The sequence below is a fragment of the Elgaria multicarinata genome, chromosome 1, assembly GCF_023053635.1.
Source record: "Elgaria multicarinata webbii isolate HBS135686 ecotype San Diego chromosome 1, rElgMul1.1.pri, whole genome shotgun sequence".
In the NCBI taxonomy this organism is placed as follows: Eukaryota; Metazoa; Chordata; class Lepidosauria; order Squamata; family Anguidae; genus Elgaria; species Elgaria multicarinata.
Window position 1 is genome coordinate 153,097,613 of NC_086171.1, and position 23,047 is coordinate 153,120,659.

Genomic DNA, 23,047 nt, shown 5'->3' on the forward strand with positions numbered 1-23,047 from the left:
GTGCCAGTCGAGAGAGAGGCTCTCTTCTTTGCAAATGCCCTGTTGCTGCGAATGTTGGAACCTGGCATATCATTGCTTTGCTTCGCTACCACTTCCCTTCCACTTCACTTTGTACACTTGTGAGCTAGGCTCTGACTGCACTGCTGAGATGCAATGCAGAACATTTGAAGTGCATACCAGAGAAAAATAGATAGATTTGTGGCTTTGGCTGGCTGGCATATCTCTTAGAGACAGAGTTAGACTGAAGACACAACTCAGAGATGGCTGTAGCTAAGCCCTGAGAGGCTGCTGTACCACACAGAGCCTTTTTAAGAGTGTATTAGAGTCTAGTTTTGGTGCAGGCAGAGGCGGCTGGTGGTGGAGTTTTTTAAAAAAAACAAGAGTCACCAGATGCAACCAAGCTATAAGCTGTTGCCCTACCCCCAGCCACAGTGTACAAGTGCACAGCCTGGCTGGACCGTTGGGAGACTTTGGCAGAGAGAGAGGAGGATGGGGTATTATTTGAGGCTGGAAATGTTGGCAGGCTGGCATAAGGCAGAGAGAGGCTGAAGGCAACCCAGATGCACCTGTAGCTTGGCCCTGAGGCTGGCTTGCCATGCAGAGTGTTTTAAGAGTGCATCAAAGCTGTGCAGGAAGAGAGGAAGTGAAGGCAGCTGGTGGCAGAGTTTTTTAAAGTATTGGGCAAAAGGCAGGAAATTATTTATTTATTTATTTATTTATTACATTTTTATACCGCCCAATAGCCGAAGCTCTCTGGGCGGTTCACAAAAATTAAAACCACAGTAAAACACCCAACAGGTTAAAACACAATAATAATAATAATAATAATAATAATAATAATAATAATAATAATAATAATAATAATGATAATGATGTAAGAGTCACCAGACATGACCAACAATAACCTGCAATAAGCAATATCCCAAGCCACAAGTGTGCAGCCTAGCTGGACCATTGGGAGACTTTGTGGGGGGGAGGGGGGGAGAGAGAGAGATTGTTTGAGGCTGGAGGCTTTGGCTTGTCTGCAATGACTTAGAGTGAGAGACAACAGAGGCTGCACAGACAATCCAGAGACATCTATTGTAACTTAGCCCCATGGTGCTGGCATGAAACGAAGGGCATTAAGAAGAGGGTCTCAGAGTCGCATGTTTGTGCAGGAAGTAGACAGGAGTCCAAAGTCTGGATGTGCGAAGTGGTGCCAACACACAAGCCTTGAGAAGCTAATGTATATAAGTGAGAAGTGTGAATGGGCAAAGTAGTGTTCACTGCCACAATACCCACCCTATTTATTTATTTATTTATTTAGAATATTTATATCCCGCCCTATATCACTAAGATCTCAGGGCGGTGTACAGATAAAAACATACAGTATAAAACAATAAATATACGCAGTTAAAAACAAATTAAACCATAATCCAAGTTAAAACAATATATAATTTAAAAGCAATAGATTTACTCTACTCTACTCTCTACTCTAATCTACTCTAACTCTAATGTTAGAGTAGAGAAACTTGTGACAATTATACACAAGCTTTTTAAAAAAATTGAAATTAAAAAAAGCCAGCCATCCAGCCGGCCAGTAACAAACCTTGTTAACAACAACAGCAGCTTGCAATGAGTGAAGATACAGTCAGAAAAAATATTTGAGGGAAGGGGAGACTGTATCACATAGAGCATAGCAAAAGCTTCAAAGTACAGCAAAACCTACAAAAGTAGGAGTGAGTGAAGTTAACTTCAGATACATTGAATCTCTCACTTGTTCTTTATTTCAGTGATTTTAACGTTAAGATGTTATGTAGAACAGATTTGTCTTAAATGCGTGCTGTAAAATCAGACATGTGACCAAGGCTATGTTTGGGTGGGCACGCCCCCTTGGTGCTGGACACACACCCTTGGGGGCCGACCATGTTGTCCTCCTTTTTGGTTTCCAAAATATGGTCACCCTAATTAATATATTCACTGCTGCAATTTCATTTAAGTTTTTGTCTTCTCCATTCCATGTATCCACTCCATTGCTTTCTCCCATCATCTCCTATTGCTGGGTTGTTGTTGTTGTTCAAAATGGTGTTTCAGGTGCCTGCCTCCAAGCTGCTACTAATCCAAAATGTGTATTGTTTGATTTTTGTTTGACTAGGAAAAGTAGGAGTTTCAGAGATTTGGATAATAAAGGTTGCTTCTTCAGGAGCTGGCAGCTTTTACAGAGCTCTTACTGTTCCAAAGGGGGAGGGGAGAGTGATGTGTTAACCCAGTCACTGTGATTTGCATAGGAACAATTCAGGTTTTCATTTTATGGCAGGTTCTTGGCCTAGAAACTGTTGTTATTAAACCTTGCACTAGTATGTTGGTCCATTAATCAGCACTGCAGTATTTACCTTGCATTTCCCCCCTAGACAAGAAACATCTCATGATTTTGTAGAGCAATGTAAAGCCAAAGCTAACTTTTTTGTGGTTTCATAATCCTTCTAGAAACCATAGATTTAAAAGTACGAGGCAGCCCTTCCTCCTGGAAATGCCAGCAGTTGCTAGAAGAGCTGAGAGCTCCTTCCGTTGTCAAAAGCACACATCCACTGTGCTAACAGTGACCTTTTCCTACCCTCGCCCATGGTGAGAAGGAACTGGTGGTCAAGCTAAACCCTCACATTTTCCCTCCAGTGTGTAACCCTCATTTTGAAGGGTTGTGGTTTTGGGCAAAATTGTGGCTTCTCTGCTGATGGCAAATGGTTCAAATTTGCCATGCTTAACATGGGTTTACCAGAAGCTCTGGAGTTGGGGAAGTGGCTACAACAGGCAGAGTCACATGGGTTGTATCCAGCGTTAGTCAAACTGAAATCCCACTCACTTCCAGGACTAACACTGGATACAACCCATGTGTATGAGCCCTTTAGCAAATGAGTTTCAAATTAATCTGGAACTTGAGCCTACATCTACTTAGATTTAAATGCAGGACTCTGAGAGCCATTCTGGACAGTGGACAGTTTCTTAAATGAAAGATGTAAGGGTTCCTGTCCATGTAGAAGCAGCGCCCTGCAATCTAGAAACCCTGATCCCAAATGAGTGGGGCCTGGCTGTGGTTATTCAGTGGTAAAATAAATAAAGCCTTCATGTGATCAGAGAAACAATTTCTGAGGCTAGGCGCCTTAGCTTAACCCTGATTCTGGCTCTCATAGTGAAGGATTTGTTGAGTAAACTGCAATCTGTTAAACACTAGAGCCCTCTGAGGAAGAGAAAGGAGAGCAGGTACCATCATCCAATTTATGAAAGACTAGGATAGATTATCATTTCCATAGAAATATGCAGCAAGGAGAAAAATGGAATAGGAACACACAATATACTGTAGCAACAAGACAGGACTCTTTAACTATGTATAGAAGTTTGTTTCACATAAATGTATGCAACATGTTTCTGTGTGCTGCCTAGATTTCTGGATGATGATGATGATGATGATGATGATGATGATGATGATGATGATGATGATGGGAAAATATATAACTTCCCAGTGGATTTCATTCTGCAAGGAGGTTTTTTTTTCCTTTGGAGAAAGTATGGAATTTTAATCTGAATTACAAGTAGGCACAAACCTGCAAGGGTTTCATCTGCAGTATTTTTGTTTAAAGTAGTGCATACATTTTAAAATGAAAGATGCTGGAGCTGAAATCTGAATGCAAATCACTTCCCTCTGATCTAGATGCTCTTCCCCCACCCCCAGAAGAGTACGGGCTGGTTGTAGAGGTGCTAAAGAAAAGACACTCTGCACTTGCTCAGAGTCACTCTTCTTTAGTGTTAGGTCACATGTTCCAGAGCTAAGCTTCGGTGAACACTTTCCAATGATAAATTCTAGTAGCATGCTCCTTCCCCACTCATTGTCAGTGCTTACCATTAAGATGGGGTCATGATTTCATGTCTTCTTTTCTGAATAAAAGAAACAAAACTTCACAAAGCAGCTGCAATTTCCACTTGATGTTAAGAGGTTGCTCTTGTTCCGCATATATCCCTTAGGAAAGAGAAGCCAGGAAAAAGCAGTGTCTTCCAAGCAAACATAACCATGTTTCCATCTGAGAAACTGTACAAGGAGAGTGAACGTAGCCAAGCAACCATGCATTATGGTAAAATGGGTCATTTCGAAGGCACAAATTGCATGCGCTCTACTGGAAGGAAAATGATACCCCCAACAAAGATTTGTTTGTGGTGTCTGCTTCTGGATGTTTAGTTCAACTTATTAAGAAATAATGCAGCCTTTTTAAATGTTTCATGCCCTCAAGGCCTCTGCTTCCTTGTCTCAACTTTGCAATCCCTCTCCACCCCCAACCCTTGGATGATAGTCACGCACAGCAAGATTGCAGATCTGTCGGTGGGAACTGCATGGCAATCCCCTGTTCCCACACCTCTGGGGAGAACAGAACTGCATTCCTAGTTCAGGCAGAAAAGACTCCAGCCTCACAATCTCCCAGAGGACCATAGGAAAAAATGCTAATTTTCACTGGAAGTGGTGTTTACTATGGAGACCACAGGTTACATAATGAATGATGTTGCCTAGAATCATATTTTGTATTGGCATAAATAATTGTGATTCATCTGATGGCTTGCTAATCATGAAATCCAAAATACAATATTACAAACAGGGACAACCCACCTTGAACTTATGAACACAACAAGCTATAGTCAAAACAGGGCTAGCCCAAGACATTCTGATGCCTGAGGCAAATGACAAGACGCCTCCCTTATTCTATATATAAAAGCTAACCAGACTGGTAGTTGAATGACACCTCAATACTGCTGATGTCCTCCACTGCACCTGTAGGCAGCAGGCTAGTTTAGAAGGTATAAGGCAGGCCATGTGGCACACACAACTCTGTTCTCCAACACCTCAAAGCCACTCCCTGTGCCTCCGTATCTGCTTCCTCAGATGTTCACCTCACTCTGCCTAATGGTAGGACTGGCCCTGAGTCCAAACGCCTGCAGTAGTTTCTGCCTATCCTGGTCCCTTGTTGGGCTGAAATAACAGCAGCAGCAGCAGAAGAAGAAGAAGAAGAGCAAAATCTGTTAAATGAGTTAATCAGGACACATGCTGAGAATCAATGACTTTGCAAGTGCAGTCAGAGATGAGAGTCAAGATAATAGGTTCCAATCAGAACCAGAGACAATATGGATGGAGCAAATGCCAAATGGATGGCAGGGCAAGGCAACAGTTATACTTAGTAGCTTCTAGCTTATGGGATCACTCTTCCCAGGGACTGCAAATATAACCACATGAAAGATCTATGACAGTGAAAATTCATCCTATTTGGTATTTTAAAGGTCTCATAATTGGGATCCTAGAATACGTGGTTACTTTCATAAACCTATCCTATATTAACTTGCACACTCCGTGAGATTGTGGTTAAAAATTTCAGATGCAAACATACACTATTGTCAGTTCAGTCATGGGGGTGTTCAGATGCAAACAGAGAATTTACTTGACTGTCTCTTCTAAGCTATTCTGAGAAATAAGGAATTTCACTAGTGTGTTTTGTGGAACTGCCACCTTCTGAAATGAGAGATAATCCTTCACAATCTTTTAAAGTACAAAGAGGGTGAACCCCCAACAGATTAAAAGAACCTAGAAAGCAAACCTTGGGGGTTGGGGGAAGTGCATGGTCATTAATCCATCTCCTGATCCAAATTTTCCTCCCCCACTTCATTTACTAAATAGGCTTAAAATAATGTAGGCTGCAATCCTATACTCACTTACCTGGGAATAAGTTCCATTGAACACAATGATACTTCTGAATAGATATGTATAGGATTGCACTATTACCTTTTGACCAAGGATATTTTTCATTGTGCTAAGAATTTATAGCTTTCAATTTTAGTATACAATCTGCAGTCCCAAAATATATGGGTACTTCATTAAATGCCACCTGTGCTGGATGGCAAACAGGGCATGGTAACATTACATTTGAGGCAGCAGCAGAGTGAGTACGTAGTGTTAGTGGTGCCATCAAGTTTTGAATCTACAAAGGGAAATGAGAGACCGAAAATAGAATCCCACCATTATCTTTTTTTTTTTAAGTTTCAAAGTCAGGCAACTATCTCCTCAGAAAAATTACTTGCCTGTGCTCCCCGCAACTGCCACAGACAACACCATTGATGGCACTGTTGGGGATTGCAGTTGGAATTGCAGCTGCTGAATGAGGAAAAAATCCTTAGCAGCTCAGGGCTCCATCACATGTAATTTTTTCCCCTGCTTTGCCTCCGCGTTTTTTACCTCCTGTGCTTGTTTGTCTTCCACTCCACCCCACCTCTTCTCTTTCTCTCTCCAGTTCATTGGTTGCTCCTCCCCCTTTAACAAGACAGGTCCTGTCAGATGAGTACTTCAACTAGAATGCCTTTCTGCCCGGCAAAAATGGAACGGCCCTTTAGTCTGGCTCTTTGGGGGCATCGAGGGAGTACAATCCTGTCTCTGCAGAGATTTGGGCATTGTACGATTTAAAAAAAACAGTTTTGAGCCTGGGATGCAAGGTTTGGGTTTTATATTGAGGCTTGGAGCCGGCTGTTGGGAGAGATCGCTTTTCCCTGCCAGGACCTGATGCAATCCACTCAATCCAACAGCAAGGCTCCTGTCATAGCACACATACACAACAAAGGAAAACGCACTTAGGGAAAATAATCCAGACTTTAGGCGTTCTAGGAAAAGACAGAAAAAGCTGGGGAAGAGGTGGGGTGTCAGCAGGACAGGCATGTGAGTACCGTGCTGCAAATCTGCACAGCAGGCATGGCGAGAGTGCACTAAATCGCTGGTGTGATGGAGCTCTCAGACATGCTTGCTCACACAGAATCCACTTTGCTCTGTCTCCCCACCCATCCCTATCTCCCTGCCACCACCTCAAACATAAATATAATATTGGAAGAAGGGGAATATTGCTATACTGATTTGAAATTTTCCACTGGGGATGCTTAGCAGACAGGCTTGCCGTCACATGCAGGGTCTGATAGCCATATTTGTTCACGGGAAGGAAATTTATCTGAGATCAGATCAGTTGGCCTGATCCTGAGGGAGTTTTGCTTTCCTCTGTGGTGTGTAAAATGGTTTGCCTGCTTGGGTCAAAGTTAAAGAGTTTTGTTACATCTATTTTTACTGCAGCACCACTGTGAATGTGAGGCAGCTTGTGCTGGAGGTTTTCAGAGTACAGGAAGCAGGGAGTTATGGAAAGATCATGGCTTGACTGTGCGTATGGTTGGCTGGTTATCAGAGAGATAACGTGCAAGAAGGCTGCAAATATCTTGTATATAATATGTATACACACGCACACATATAAAATGTTGGTTTATTTGCATAAGGATATTAATTTTAACTTCGCTCTCTAATTTTATTTTAGTCTCATGTGCCTTACAAAGGGATCCTACTGCTTCCATGTCACTCTTGGAAACACCAAGACAAAAAGAGCAGCTTCAAGTAGCTGTATAGACTGAAGATAATGTTTTATTCCCCACTCTTTCCCCAACAGGTTTAATAACCTACTCATTGGGATAAACTATCATATTCCTAGCTCTTGGGTTTTAAATGAAGCCCACCTACCTATGGGTTCAGTAGGCAAGATTCAGAGTGTATTCATAGGTGCAATGATGAATGAGGGCTTTATCCGTCTCTTACTTCTTTCCCAGTTATAGAGGGAAAGAAGCAAAGTCATACCATGTTTCCCCCAAAGGAGCCTGGTTATGAAAATGAGAGGACTCTCACTCTCCTGTGTGCTTCACAACCCATATCTCCACCTATTAAATATGTCCTTCCACTATGGGCTGTTCATAGTTATGCTTCCACCAGTGCTTGGGTGAATAGTTATTTCCAGAGATTTGGTAATTCACCATATATACATGCACATACGCTCCCTAAATAGCTGTAGGACCTAGCTGGAACCTAAATCAGGTTGCTGGTTATCATGTTTTCATAGCATTGCCCAGAAGAAACTCAGCAGATTGGCTCAAATGGCTTTCCTATGTTCAGCATATTTTGCTGGAAGTTCTGGCTTTTTCCAAAACACATGAAAACACTCAGGTCTTTAATATTTAATCCTGCCTCAAAGTACAAATTGTCAGATGCAAGGAAATGAAAAAGAGTTGATAGCAGCTGACAACAGGAACCTTTGTTGCATCAGAGAGCAGACAGTAGTGTTGGTTTCAAGTCTTTTAGGATCATCATCATAGTATCATCTTTATTATATAGGGCCAAAGATCATGGGGTTCTGCAGCAGTGAGGCACTGATTGGGCTAAGAGGAAATGTGATGTGTTTGGCCTGGGCGTAATATTTATAAAAGAAAACCTTTATTAAAGCAAGATATCACAGAAACGTAGCTGGGATGCATTTATACTGACTCTATTTGAACTTTACTTGTTTATAAAGCAACTAGAATACATATAACCTCGAATACATATAAAGCTACTTTACCTGTTGTGTGTCCAGTGAAGATGTGTAACAACAAAGGACTGTTCTTCACATAGCGTTACATGCACACATACACAGAATTTGTTGTCTCTTGGACTCCTGGCTGGGGAATGCTGGGAGTTGTAGGGCTTTTTTTCTGTCTAAACATGCATAGAATTGTGCCCTTAAGAGATGGAAAATTGTAACTGGTGCAGCTGTTGCTAATATTATCGGCGACATAGTTCTTACTGGTTTAAGAAGGGAGAGGGTTAAAGTCTTAAAGATACAGCCAGAGTGACCTGACCTAAATGCAATAGAGGTGTCTGGGGCTAACACAGGGGGAACAGTATGACATGTTTACAGTGGAGGGTCAACAGTGACTCAGTGCAAAGGACAATACCTCAAGTCATTCGCAGCTTTCTGCCTGGGAAATGTCACTGATCCCATATTTATTATTATTTTTAAAAGAAAAAGAAAATGAGTTAATTTCAATAGCAAACTTTACTTATTGAGAACAAATAAACAATAATGGCATTGAACCTAAACAAATATGATGAATTCTATCATATAATTATGATATAATCCAGACAGCTGATCTAGCAGAGATGAATCGACAATACAAGGAAATCAACCATAGTATCTGAAGTTTATGTTTATACATATGTTATCTGCTTTTCCACTAAATAGCATTCAAAGTGGCTAGAACTATAATTAAAAATAACAATAAAAACAACTAAATATAAAACAGAAAACAAAAAATGTTGAACCCCTCCTCTCTGTAGCAATTGTTCCAGATATTAGGAGTGAACAATGGGTAGAGGTCTCCTGTGCTTTGACAAGTTTTCTATATCTTCTGTGCACCAAATTAAATTCTTGATGCATATGTGAACACAGAAATGTGAGGATGGGAGAAAGCTTGCCTGGGCTACACTCATTCCAGATTAAGTAATCTGAAACGATTTTGCAGACCCTATTTCTGCCCTGTAACCAATATCCAGATTAGAAAAAGGCAAAAGAAACCCAACTTTTTACCGGCATTTAGCATTCCTGACTGTGTGAAAAAAGGATGATCTTAATAATTTATTCTAATGACCAGGATGCATGGCATACAACAAAAACTATGCCAACACAACATAATAAAGCAGATCTTACAAGGGCATGAAAGATGTTACATGATGGTTACGTACATATAAACTGATTTCCAATGTCCATGAGTTAGACAGGGTATCTAAGCAATGTTAAGTAGTCTGATGAGCACTATTTGGGATTCAGTGGGGTTTTTTTATTAGAGGGTGCCTGAATAGAAACATACTCAAATAATTTCTAAGAAATTAAAGTATGAAAAAGGGAATCTATCAGCCTATCATACATTAATCAGAGTGAACAATGATATTAAAATTAATTTATCTAGAGTGAATTACTTGAATGTAAACTCTGTGCTTTCATGCAGCTCTCTCCCCCTCAAAGGAGTATGGTTCCTCTGCTGCAGCTTTCTTTCAGTTTACTTGCTGTAGCGATTATTCAAGCATTAGCAGTAAACTTCAAATTCTCCATTGCTATACTTCTGTAAAGTGAATGTAGGTTTCTAATTATTCAAAAGAAATTTTATCCACTGTTGGCATTCACCAAAATCCAGACCTGGTTAACTGGCATGAATCATCTGAATCTTGAATATGTCTAACAAAATCTATGGTTGGAAAAATTGCCAGTTGCTTGGTTTTCAGATGAATAAACTGCACCAATTTAAAGAAGTGTTCTCTTCGCTTTCTCTACCAATATTATGTTTTAAAATATATTGTACTTAATTAAGTTCTGTGTCTCAAGATGTGTGCAGACATCATAGAGGAAGGGTTGCATCATAAACATTCATTTCACAGCAAAACTGTGGAAGTTGAAGAAACAGTTAAATTCTTTACACACAGAAGTTTATTTTTGTATGGAATATATAGGTATAGAACCATTCTCATGAGAACTTTGCATGCATCTTTGAGTATGTATCTTAAGATTTATGGCTCTAACACTGCCCCACCCCCACCCCCACCCCCTTCTAACACTGAATTGATTCCACCACCAGCCCAACAAATATGCCCTTCCACTCTATGCTCCTCTGCCCCATTATTATGTCGAAATTTCTAGGAGACTCTTGTTTTCTTCATTTAAAGAACTGTCTTTTTTCTCTCTGAAACTGAACTCTGTTTAGGTCCTTCTATTACAGCAGCTAAGGCTGCAATCCTGTACCTATTTAGTTGTGAGTAAACCCACTGAACTCAGTAGGACTTCCTTCTGAATAGACACATATAGGATTGCGCAACAAGGGTAGTTAAAAAAATTCAGCTGAAAAACTACAATATACTGCTGTATCTAGTTGTCTCCTTTTACACTGCATCACACACACTACCTTTGGTTTTGGGTCAGCAGCAACAAGTATAGTAAGTGCTATAAAGTGGTGCATGAAACTGTAAATTATCCTAAGCATGCTTCTGTGGAAGCGAGCTCTGTTGAAATCAGTGGATTTACTTTGGAATAAACCTTCTTATGACCAGGCTGTAGGGGAGCAAAACAATGTCATTTAAATGTGGCTCACGAGGGAGGATACAATTCTATATTAATTAAGAAGTCTCATTGATGACAGTGGGACTTAATTCTGAGTAAGCATTGTCAGAAACATGCTGACAGTCATGGGACTAAACCACAGTTCAGATTAGCTAGATCTTTACAGCAGGTATTCTTCTCTCCCCCAACCCCCTTTTAGTACCTGCTCTCCGCCCCTTCTCTCCATTATTATTCCCTTTGTATTTTTCAGAGACTCTTTTTTTCTTAGCTATGATCAATCTCTGTATATCTGAAGTTCTTTCAAGATGTGTTAAAGGAGCCTCAACACCCTTTCTGAGAGTGATTTAAACGGCATAATGCCTTAAGAACTGGTTATTTTTTATAAAGCCACTTGAAATCCTTAAGTTATATGCCGAAGCCTTGCATTCCAGCTCGCCTCCATCCCTCGTACAGCTGAAAAGGGCATTGGGACTACTAGGCCGAGCGCCAAGAACAAGGGAGGTTATGGGTGAGGGAGTAGCAGCGGAGGTCGTGGGCAGTCCCGTCCACCGTGGGTCTGGGACCAAGGCCCTCGTCAGTACGGCGCTTTGCCTCTCCATTCTAATCGAATAGATTAAATGGGACGGGCAGATCCTCAGCTAGCTACAGCCGTCCCTGGCGGTACCCAGATTTCATCGCTGCTATTCGTAATGTATCACTTGTGTCTATTGTTCGTGTTGGTAGTGAAACACCATTTAGTAAAACGGGGAGGAGGACCGATGAGGAAGACGGGAGGTGGGGACCGCCAGCTCTTTCTTCCCCACTCCTGCTCGCCCTCCCGTCACCCCCCTTTCTTTGTCCCGCTTAGTAACTGGGGCTTCCAACCAATCCCCGGCCGGCCGGCCGGCTTCCTAGCCGTCCTATTCGCTGGTTCTGCTGAAGGCCTTACGACCAATCCTCGAGCTCGATACTTCCTCAGACAAAAGACAAGCAAAGCGGCTCTCGCAAACTGGGCTAACTAATCCGCTCCCCCCACCCTCGCCCCCGCCACACACTTTCCTCCCGCCTGCCGAGCTGGCGTCCATCCTGGCAGCGAGCCAGAGATGGAATATGCAACTTCTTCTTTCCTTAAAATAAGGAGAGGAAGGGTGGGAATGTACGCATATATTGAAAACGACACCAAAATAACACTCCGTTTCTGCAGCGCCCTCAATCCAAGCACTCAGGACCGCCACAAAGCACGGAAAGTTCAAAAACACATCCCAAACTATTTGTTTGCTTTGCCATTTCGCTACCTGCTTAAATAACTCCTCTCCGTTTGCAGCACAGTAAGAAACTTAGTCTTTTAGATACTCACAACTCTCGTGCCAACGGAGCTGCAACAGTTCAAGGGTAGCAACAAGCTGGACCCGGATTTGAGCTTTTGTCCCGTTTTACTTCCCCGTTGTCATATCCCCAAACTAAGGCAGACTCTCATCAAAAGACAACGGAAAGCTCCCAAGCACAACCTGCATGAAAAGCGTGATTTTAACTAGCAAAGTGAGGTGACTGGAGCTTGGCCATATCTTAAGCCTCAACTTGTAATTCGAAACCATAGCCACTACTACAACATATCAGCAGATTGTAAGTCAGTGCCTTTCCTTAGATGAGAGGTGAGGACTCAATTAGCTGCAGCTTCCCAACATGCGTACTTAGCATGAACATGCAGCAAAATAGATAAGTATGCATTCATGAGATGTGGTAGTGCATATACAGTTTTGTTGTGCGGTATTCCTAAGGACCACAGACAACCCTGCAGGGCTTGGGTATTAACCAAAAATATTCTGTGAATGACCATGCACATAATTAGTGTGTGCTGCTTAAAACAAAGGTTTCTCTGGGAATATTCTGATTCCAAATGTACATTGTACTTTACAAATATGTAATATGCATATGGATACTTTCTACTAGACTTTACTGAATACTGTGCAAAAGCTTCTTCAAAATATAGAGGCTGTGCAAATATCAATCTCTATGACCAACCATCAAACATGAACGTGCTAGATTGTGAATTATTAGGGAGGTGGTTGCAGGGAAAGCACAGCAATCTAGCGCTTTAACATCAGTTTTCGCCTGGCATAGGCAATGGACCCAGTTGTGTTTTTTCCAGATTTCACATACTGGCCTGACCCTATCTGGACAGGTCAAACATTCTATTTAAAACACTAGGTAAGTATGTGCCCTTTACACTTTGGAAAGTCATTGTCTAATGTGCCCTGCCAACAAACTATACATCTTGGATTTGACAATAATAACCCCACTATTATCAAATGCATTTAAAAACTACATTGATCAAACACTCGCAGAGAGATTTCATCACACAAACAACTCATCACCCACACAATCTGCCACATGCACAACTATGCTTGCTGTGATCCTATGACCTTTTACTTGGGAGTAAGTCCCATTGAGGAAAGTGAGATTTACATCTGAGTAAACATGGCTCTGATTGGGCTGCATTGCCACAAACTTTCTATCAGTCACCCATGCTCAGCCACATTAGATAGTGCACAGAAAATAACAACACTGCACACACTCAGTCACAGGCATTTTAATCTACACATTTAACCATTTCATTTACTTTAACAGGGCAACTCTGGACTAAATTGCTATATATCATGTGTCTAACAATGTACACATACACCCATAATTAAGGGTAGGCAGCGTACTGCTGCCCAGCCACTGCCATGCAGAGGGCACAGATAAATAGAAAGTGGCACACTGCCACAAAACAAAATCAATCCAACCTGTTTTAAAGCTCCCAAATACACACACACACACACACACACACTACATGCACAAAGATGCAATTTATACTGAACATGCATGTCTGTTTTTGTTTCCCTCCCTCCCAAAAGCCAACCCACCTTATACTCATGTAGTGGGGTTTACTGCACACCTGGACTGCTGCACTGGACAGGAATGACCATGCCAATTCCTTTCTTCAGTTCAGATGAACAAATTAGGTTTCATAATTTATTGGATACTACAACTGTTAGTTATGACACTAGCTTATATCCACCCTGATCACATCCCCACAACCACTGTGTGCAAAAATTCAGAGTTATCCATAAACTATACATGACTGGAGTCTCCACATCCCACGGAATTTAGAGTTAATCCCATTGTTACTGGAACTGCTCTGAAGTTGATGGGCTGCTGAGCATGGCTTCGGTCATATTTATACATACTTAATATATTAAATAGATGTACAATACCACATCAATGCACATTGATGTCTTTCTGTCTCCTATACACAGTATATATTCAAGAGTAATACATAGTCACTCTGCACAACAGAACCGCATCATCTACAAACATTCACAGTCCCAGCACACACAACCCCAAAGACTGTCCATACGAACAAAAAATGTAGGAAGTATGTGGTCAAAGGTAACATACCACTTACTCTTATGCGCTAACAGTCATGCCAGCAAGCAAGGACATACTTTCTTTTGCATCGTCTTCTGTGTGCCGTTTGGGAGGGAAAGGGGGACATGCGGGGGGGGGGGGTCGTCCCTCTGTCTCTGAATGTTCTGATGCTGGCGGATTTACCTCTGAGCAGAGGGGTCTACATTCACATGGTGCAGACGGACGATGGTGAGGGGGGGAAGAGAACCTATCCATCGCCTGCTGCTGCTGCTCCAGTTAGAGGTATCTCCCTCATATCGCTACCAACCCATTCACTGCCACCTGCACTACGTTGTGAACTCTCGAAAGGGAGCCGGGGGTAAAGTTGCAAACACACTTATCCGACTCGCAGCTTTTATCCAAGGTACTTGAATAAAAAAATACCCATTCAGCGCCACTCGCCAGCCCAAACCCGAGAGGGTTAACCAATGTGGGCGGGGCTTCCCTCTCCGCGCTGCCTCTCCCCCGGTCTCCCCTCAGGTGGGCGGAGCTTCATCCCCGGCATAGAGGTGGTTGGGCGACGGTTGGGGCCCTCAGAGTCTCTTTAAAATGAAACCGAGTGGGGCTGGGAGTCGCCGAGCACCAGAGCGCGCGCGGGGGCTGATGCTGGGCTTGTGTGCTGCAGCAGCAGCAGGAGGAAGCGGGTCGGGAGCCACCGGCGCTTGCAGCTGTGGGCGGGGGGCAGTGGCGCCGCTGGACCGGCAGTGGCGGACTCTGCCTTGAGGTGTTAGACGAGCGAGACGTTTTCCTGCATGGCTCACGTTCGCTACGAGGAAGACCAGGAGGATTATTTGAAACAAGCAAACGGAAAAGCTGGCAGCATTCCGTTTCCTCAAATCTGTCTTAAAACTTTCCTTTTTAAGAACAGCTGCAAAAATTTCCTCAAACTGCCTCTACGCGCACGCAGTTTTTGCATATTTTGATCTATCTCACCTTAAAAGAATACTTCTGCTCTTTTTCCCCTCAGCTCCTGACTCCTTCTCTTAATTTGGGTTTGGGGAGGAAGCTGGAATAAGTGGTTCCTTTCCGTCCTCCGTTTCCCCCCCGAAGCAAGGAGGGAATTAGAAAAGAAAAGAGAGCATTTCTTTTGCTTCCTGAGAGGGGAGTGGTTTTCCCGAAGAGGAAACCATCGAGCTATTCTTAAGAAACTTTCTCCCCCCCACTTTTTTTTTTTTTTTTTTTTTTTTTGGACGTGCTATGGGCCGCTAAGCTTTTGTGTGTGTGCGTGCGCGTGTGCCATACTATTTATTATACACACCAAGAAGAAAAGATAAAGCCCACAAAGAGGGATCTCACAGATCGCTTATTTGCCACAATGTACAATACAGTGTGGGATATGGATCGCGATGACACGGATTGGAGGGAAGTGATGATGCCGTATTCCACCGAGTTGATATTTTATATCGAAATGGACCCTCCAGGTAAGGCAGAAAAGATGCTTGAGATGGTTGTTCTTAAATAGAATAGTTTATGTTTGGGGTAATAACCGGGGTGATTTCTCAGTGTCAGGCATCTGTATTAGAAGTTTATTGTTCTCCTCCAGTGGGACGAACTCGGTTGCGCTGCCGAAGGAGCAAAGAACTATACGTAACGGAGGCGTGTAAACTTCGCTCTTATTCTGTTCTACTGCCTATTAAGCAGGCCGTTTTTAAATGCATCGGTTTTATAAAGATTGGGGGGCACCCTGCTTTTAGAGTGGAAAACATAGAACACACGTTTTCTTTCTCTTCCTCCCATTGTTCAAAGTTCTATTTATTGTGTATCTGCATTCATAATCCTACCCACTACAACCACCACCTTTTTTTAAGGCTAGTTTCTACCACTTTCTGAAATTAAATCTTTAGTTTAATGTTTTTAATATGGTTTTGTGTTTAGAAATACTTTCATTTTAGTAGCTTTCCATTCTGCACTGGGTTCTGTTAAAAAAAAAACCAAAAAAACTATTGGGGCAGATCCTGTGCATGTTTACTCAAAAGTAACCTCCACTGAGTTCAGCTGGGTTTACTACCAAGCAAGTATGCAAAGGACTGCAACATGAAGTATCTTAAGTCCATTATAATATTTAATATACATTATTTCCAGTACTTGAGAGGTATCGTTCCTACTTTGTTGTGGCATAGTACTTCTTTTGTGTCTGGGGAGGAACGAGATGTGAGCAGTTCCACTGGTGGAAGCTGGATCCATTTAGAATTACAGTTGTAAGAATTTGAAATTGCTTCAGGCTTAAATTATATTGGAAAATCTGCTGATGAAAATGTAATTACATTGAGAGATGGTTCTGAAAATGAATAAGAGAAACCATCCATGCCATTATTTCAGATTTCTGGTTGTCCTACACATATATAGTTCTTTGTGACCTAAGGAGTTTAGGCTGCTCCAGCTGAATCCTAGAGGTAAAAGTAGCCTCAGAAATCATTTAGTTCAACCAGACTTTAATCATTCAGTGATGCTCATTCAGGCTTCTCTTAAATCTCCAGAGAAAGTCATTCTGTAACTTATTAAGAAATCTGATTGCTGAATGCATATTGAAGTTAGCATTTTCAGACATACAACCAAAGTCTCTTAAGCTGAAGCTTCCACACTCCTCTGAAGTTTAATCCTATCTCTTTGGCGCATGTAACCATTCTGTTTCTTTTAGCATAGTCATCTGGATACTTGAATTTCTCTTAGGCAGCAACCCCATACTCACCTGTGTTTAAGCCCCATTGAACTCATTGGAACTTACTTTTGAGTAGATATATATACAGGTTGTTCATCTCTAAACTAAGTATGCCCAGTTTTTAAGTGTCTTTTCTGTCATGAACTTCTAGTAGCAGTCATTTTGTTCTCTGAATCTTTAGTATGATATATAATTTGTAGTAAAGTATGGTAAACAAGTTTAGGCCAAACTAGACTCTTATAACTGTTGAGATTTTTAGTTAAAATCCTGCTTCTAGTTGTTAAATTCATTTAAACATGTTAAATGTTCACTTTTTGAATTACAGTACATCACTTTTGTAAACTGATACTTAGTCAGATGTAAAGTACATCTCAGCAGTCCAACAAAGCAAATGAATTCAACAAAAATCAATCCCAATCAATTACATTTTCAGTCTTTCTGCAATGAGGGTGAAATATGATCAGAGCTACATGCTCTTTACACTCCAAAGAAAAAACAAAATTCTGGGCTTACAATGGATTATGCAAATCAAATTTGCATGGGACTATTTGGCACAGTTGTGCATCCCAGCACTAAGGCTCCTCAAGAATTTAGAACGTTAGTTAAAGATTGGGTAGCAGAATGTAAAAGCTGGGAATGGTTAGTAAAACCTTGGACTAGGTAATGCTAGCCATAAGAAGCACTAGAGCTCTACACATAGCATCCCCAGAGAGATTTCTGATGCTTCATCAGTTACATTTCTCTTTGCAACCATGAGGACTAGGAACTTGTTTTTTTAAAAAAGGAAGCTGACATTCTCTGCAGTTTTTTGCATAGTGATCCTGTGGATGTGCAAAATAACACACTGTCCTTAATGTGTCAATATCTGTACTTTTTAGATTTGGTAAACTTGATAGGTTTGGGTGACCTACAGCCATATAAAAGCTATAATGTAGTAAATTGTTTACATTCTTCTAAATTGATTTAACAAGATTTGCATTTTAAGTGTTTAGAACCTTTTTAGTTGTGTTTGAGAATGCTTCATTAGTTGTGACACTCTACTACTGAAACAAGTTTGTTCAGTGGACTTTACTCTATCACGGAGGATTTACTAGAGCCCAGAATTTTCCATCCTTTCTTTTGTTCCATAGTTTGCTCCAGAAAAGTGCATCTTGACCCTGTCAGGAACTCTATATCCTATATGTAGGGAGTTGGCTTACCCTGCATTCACTCAATTTTTGAGTAGACATTCCTATTAGTACATGTATGTGTGTGAATTTGATTTCATTTCAAGCAAAACATTTATTATGTTTCCTACTGTAGATTACCTCTACAAATAAATGCAGTGCTAAATTGATTCAGGCCTCACAACAGTTATTTCCAGCATTTCTTTATAGGTGAGAATGCCCCTCTTCAAATTTTTGTGTAATTTGATTAACTCATTAGGATGTACAAATAATCAAACACATCCAGTCTTGATAGAGTAGCTCTGCTCACTTCAGTGGGCTACCAAATTAAATGTCTTGAGAATGGCAGTATAGGCTAATGCCAACAAAACATATTATGGTTCTTTGGTACAATTTATGAGTGTAAGGTCCTAGTCTTCAGTTGTCTAAATATTTCCTAACATCAAGGTGTTAAATGGCTGGGTGGCATCTGCATATCCTACTGTAGTACATGGATTTGGAAATAATGAAATTAAGCATCAACTAAGGATTGGCTCTGAGGAAGTGGAAATAGTTTTAATTTTTGAATATTAGTCAAAAGCCAGACTTCTAAAAATGCTTTTTGAATTATTAACTACATGTAGTTTGTCTTGCAGTGAATTTTAACAAAGAGAATAGGAATATTATTCTTACCCCACTAGTGGTATTTTACCAATGAGCTCTTACACTTGAACATACGAGGAGTCGTGCTGGATCAGACCAAAGGCCTATAAAGTCCAAGATTCTGTTCCCACAGTGGCCAACCAGTTATCTGTGGGAAGCCTACAATCAAGATGTGAGTGTACTGGCACTCCCCGGGTTGTGTTTCCAGTAACTGGCTATATATTACCTCCGTTACTGGAGGTGATATATAGCCAGCATGACTAGCAGCCATGGACAGTCTTATCTGCCATGCTGCTATATATTAAAATAGAGGCACATGCCATGGTTTCTCAGGGAAATTCCTTTACATACTATGTGTGCTGTTCATGTAGGCACACAGGGAACTGGCAAGTCAGACTGTTACTCCAGCTATCTTGGTATTGTCTACACTGACTGAAAGTGTCTTCCCTGGGTTTTAGACAGACTTTTCTAGGTCTATCTGAAGATGCCAGGGGTTGAACCTGGGCTTTTTACATGCAAAGCATGTGCTCTACCACTGACCTACAACCCTTCCTCCTAATACTATTGAGCTATAGCCCTTCTGTATGATAAAGAGAAGACACCTACATTGTCAAGAATATCTTCCTTGGCTTGATAACATTTAATAAGAGATCATATGTGATAAATAGCAGAGCTTGCCCACACATTTCTACATAACATTTTTACTAACTTTATCAAACTTGCCAAGTAGTACTAATAATTTTAAAGAATTTATTAATGGTCACAATTTTCAGTATTTCTCTCCAAGAAATTATTGTTGCTTGGGAAGTTTAGAACATTATTGGACAGACTGTGTTGCCTTAGTTATAGAGCCCTTGTAGCAAATTTTAATTTTTAGCCATAGTGTATGCTTTTAAACAGCCATCTTGTATTGATTACAATTTCCTGAAAGAAACTCTGTAAATATGCAGTGGAAATTGATAGACCTGCCTTGATACAGAAATTCAGTGGTAACATAGACCCCTAGCTTGTTTACAGAGCTAAAAGCCCCTCATTTCATAATACATGTTTGCATTTATTCAATTATTGGCCAAAATTGTTTTTTCTGACAGAGTATTATGACTGGATTTTACAGAATCCCTTCTTATTGAATTACTGTGCTTGAAATAACATATTGTTAAAAGCTGACCTATCTCTTTTTTTAAAAAAAAATACTGTCTCACAAGTAAAAGTAGTATTAACAATCATCAATATTGTTAACCTCTTTTAGGACAAAAATGTGTGTAGACACTGAATTCCAACACACACACCCCGACACCTATCTACAAAGTCTGTATCAAATATACAATGTTTCTGCATTCCCCTACCCTACTTTCCAAATGGCCAAGGAGCATGGCCATTTAAGTTCACTCAACTGTTTGCTATTCCACAGTGGAAGGGAGAGGGTTCTAAATTCTTGAAAATATAGTTAATGATAAGCTACTTAAAATATGCTTCTGCATTAAAACATTATGCACTATAAACCTTGGACCTTATAATACTCCCAGTGAAAGTCAAGGGCAAAATTCCTTTTAACTTGAATTGCTGCAGTAACAAGCTTTGCATTAGTGGATAATACTCTGTTGAACTAGATTTTGGAATGAGTCCTTCTAAAGCACGTTGAATTCACTCCGATTGCTTTTTGACTGTCCAGTGACTGTTGGGACTGAGTTCCTTGAACTAGTGTTCATGACCAGATGATATTTGAAAGACTCCATGTTCTGCTCCATAAAGGCTATTTGAGATTATATAATTTTCTAACATGAGAAATACTTTGTTGCAGGAAGCTTTATTCAACGTGTGAAAATTAGAGGGTCACAAACTAGGAAGCTACACTTGGCCACAGCTCCTAAGTCACAAAAACTGCAGGGAGTACACAGTATAAAAGATACACATACAATTCTTCTCTGATAATTAACATGTAGCTCTTGTGCATTTTCATATTCAAGTATAAGACATACTGCTATTGATCTACTTTAAATCATCCTTACGTGTGTGGTGTTAGGCTAACACAAATTCTGAATCAAAACAACTGCCCATCTCATGTGTGAGCCACCCTATCCAGCTTTCAAAGACCACCGTTGGAAGTGAGTGCGAGGCTTTGCTATGTCCCCAAAACTGCAGGGCAACAGGAAATTCCCATGCAGTTGCTGCAGTTTGCTGTAAGTGTTGGAGGATGCGTCAAAATGAACCTCTAGAAAACTGCTGAATGATTGTGCCACACCCTTTCTAATGCACAATGCTCTCTCCATAATATTGTTGGACCTAGATTCTCAAAATACTTAAACTGAGTGGACTGATTGGCAGAGTACTCGTTCTTTCCCAGCTGTTGCCACCATGGTGTAGCTAAAAGGATTCCTATAATATTAGCTAGAAACCCACTTCAGTTGAATCAATAGCCTTATCATACTTTACATGACCCCAATATACCCTTTTGATGGGGGCTACAACAAGAGCACCTCTGGAGGGTTGAGGCCCATTGGGTTTCTACACATTTGCCTGTGGTCCCATGAGCAATGCAAATTGTAGGAAGGGATCTAATCAGTGGAATTCACATGGATGCCAGATGACCCAGCCACCAAAATTCTCTAGGATGAATCTTGGCTATGCACGTCTAATATGGTTGGTGTCTGAACTATAGATTACTCCAGTTATTTATTTTTATGTCCCTACCCCTCAGTTGACAACAATTATCAGTCAGTAGCTAGAGCAGGCTCACCCTCTTTCTGCCTTCGTTCATTCAAACAGCAAAAGATAGAATCTTAGCAAAAGACTCAGACATCACAATTATGTTATAGACCTCCCTGATTTAAGCAGAAAGTGTGCAAGCATACGTGAAGCTACACACACACACACACACAAAAGTATTGCATGATGCAATGCTATTGCAGGGCAATCCAGGCATCTTTACAGCAGAAGACTTTTACCCATGTTTTCTATTGGTCAGTTTTCCTGTTATTGGCATAGGGTTTTTCTAAGGATTAAATGTGGAGCAGTACTCATGGATACTTATGTAAGCAGACAATACTGAAATTACCTCAAGAGTAGAGAAAATATTTAAAAATTATATGTGTACAGGTAGCCTTGTATGCTAATTTAGCTTATCTGGCAGACCTGAAGGCACAGCATAAAAGAAAGGTATTTTCCTTTACTAAGACACTTTCAGTGGAGGGGCATCAGAGACTAGTGAAGTGATACAAGAGAGCAGGAGAATTGTAGTATGACAGCAAGAAAAATCTCCGATTGGATTTGCTTCATTCTCAGGTGTATGATGATGACATAAAGCACAAACCAGAATGCAATTTACCACAGGGGGGAAAAATCACAGTCTGATGTGGAACTGGGATGGAATGAACTTGGCATTGGAGGAAAATGAGAATCCAAGCAAAATTGAGCTTGATGGATTAGCCTATCCCTACTTGAGAGTTGGCTCATTTGCATACTTCAAAAGAAGTGACTATTGTAGGAGGGTTGGGATTGTTGGCCTAGAATTTTGGGGGTGGGTGGGACTTGCTTGCGTCAGGTAGGTGTAGCATTGCTACCGTTGACACAACAGATCTCAGCCCCCTCCCTGGTATCACTGTCCATGTATAGACAACAATTCTGAGCACAGGGCTTTCCTACCATATGGACTGCCAGTTGATCATTGGAGACAATCTGATTAGTAAAGCAAGGGAGAGTATGATATGGAGTACATAGAGGATTGTGCTCTGCAACCCAGTAAACTAGATGGCTGTCTGATTCTGTTCTACCCAGATCTCATGATTCTGTTCTACCCAGATCTCATGAGTTATAGAAGGAAAGAACTTAAAAATGTCGAGCCTTAGTTGTGGCATGCCTTTAATGCCTAAAATGACCCTGTTTACATTATGGAAGGAAATGTAGAATGCTGAAGGAAACATAGATAAGTCTGAACTTTAAATGTCATGGATGTCTCAATGGAAGTTGATGCAGTTCATGAAGGCATGTTCTAATAGGTACTATATTTCATTATTACTTTCTGTTGGGATTTGAGAGTGTACTGTGTGGAGTGTCTACATTTCACTGGCATTCCTCTGCAGCAGAAATTGCTGGAAGAGTTTCTAAGTACTTGTACCTCTCTGATAGGGGATGTTGTAGCATAGCATGTGGCAACCAATCTCTGACACAGCTCTGAAATCTTGCACATGCTGGGACAGCAG

The 23,047-nt window shown here is 41.0% G+C and overlaps 1 protein-coding gene across 3 annotated transcripts in view; it reads left to right on the forward strand.

The window, feature by feature from the left end:
- PIK3R3 (phosphoinositide-3-kinase regulatory subunit 3) overlaps positions 1–23,047 on the forward strand; it is a 323,162-nt gene that overhangs the window by 267,007 nt on the left and 33,108 nt on the right. The window contains exon 1 of one of the 3 annotated variants that reach the window (XM_063139470.1): positions 15,665–15,802. The exons of 1 other annotated variant lie outside the window; for it this stretch is intronic. In XM_063139470.1, the coding sequence (XP_062995540.1) occupies positions 15,697–15,802 (106 nt within the window). In that variant the 5' untranslated portion in view covers positions 15,665–15,696. Of the gene's footprint in view, positions 1–15,664; positions 15,803–23,047 lie in introns of those variants that run through there. One more of the 3 variants, XM_063139476.1, reaches the window with a different exon arrangement.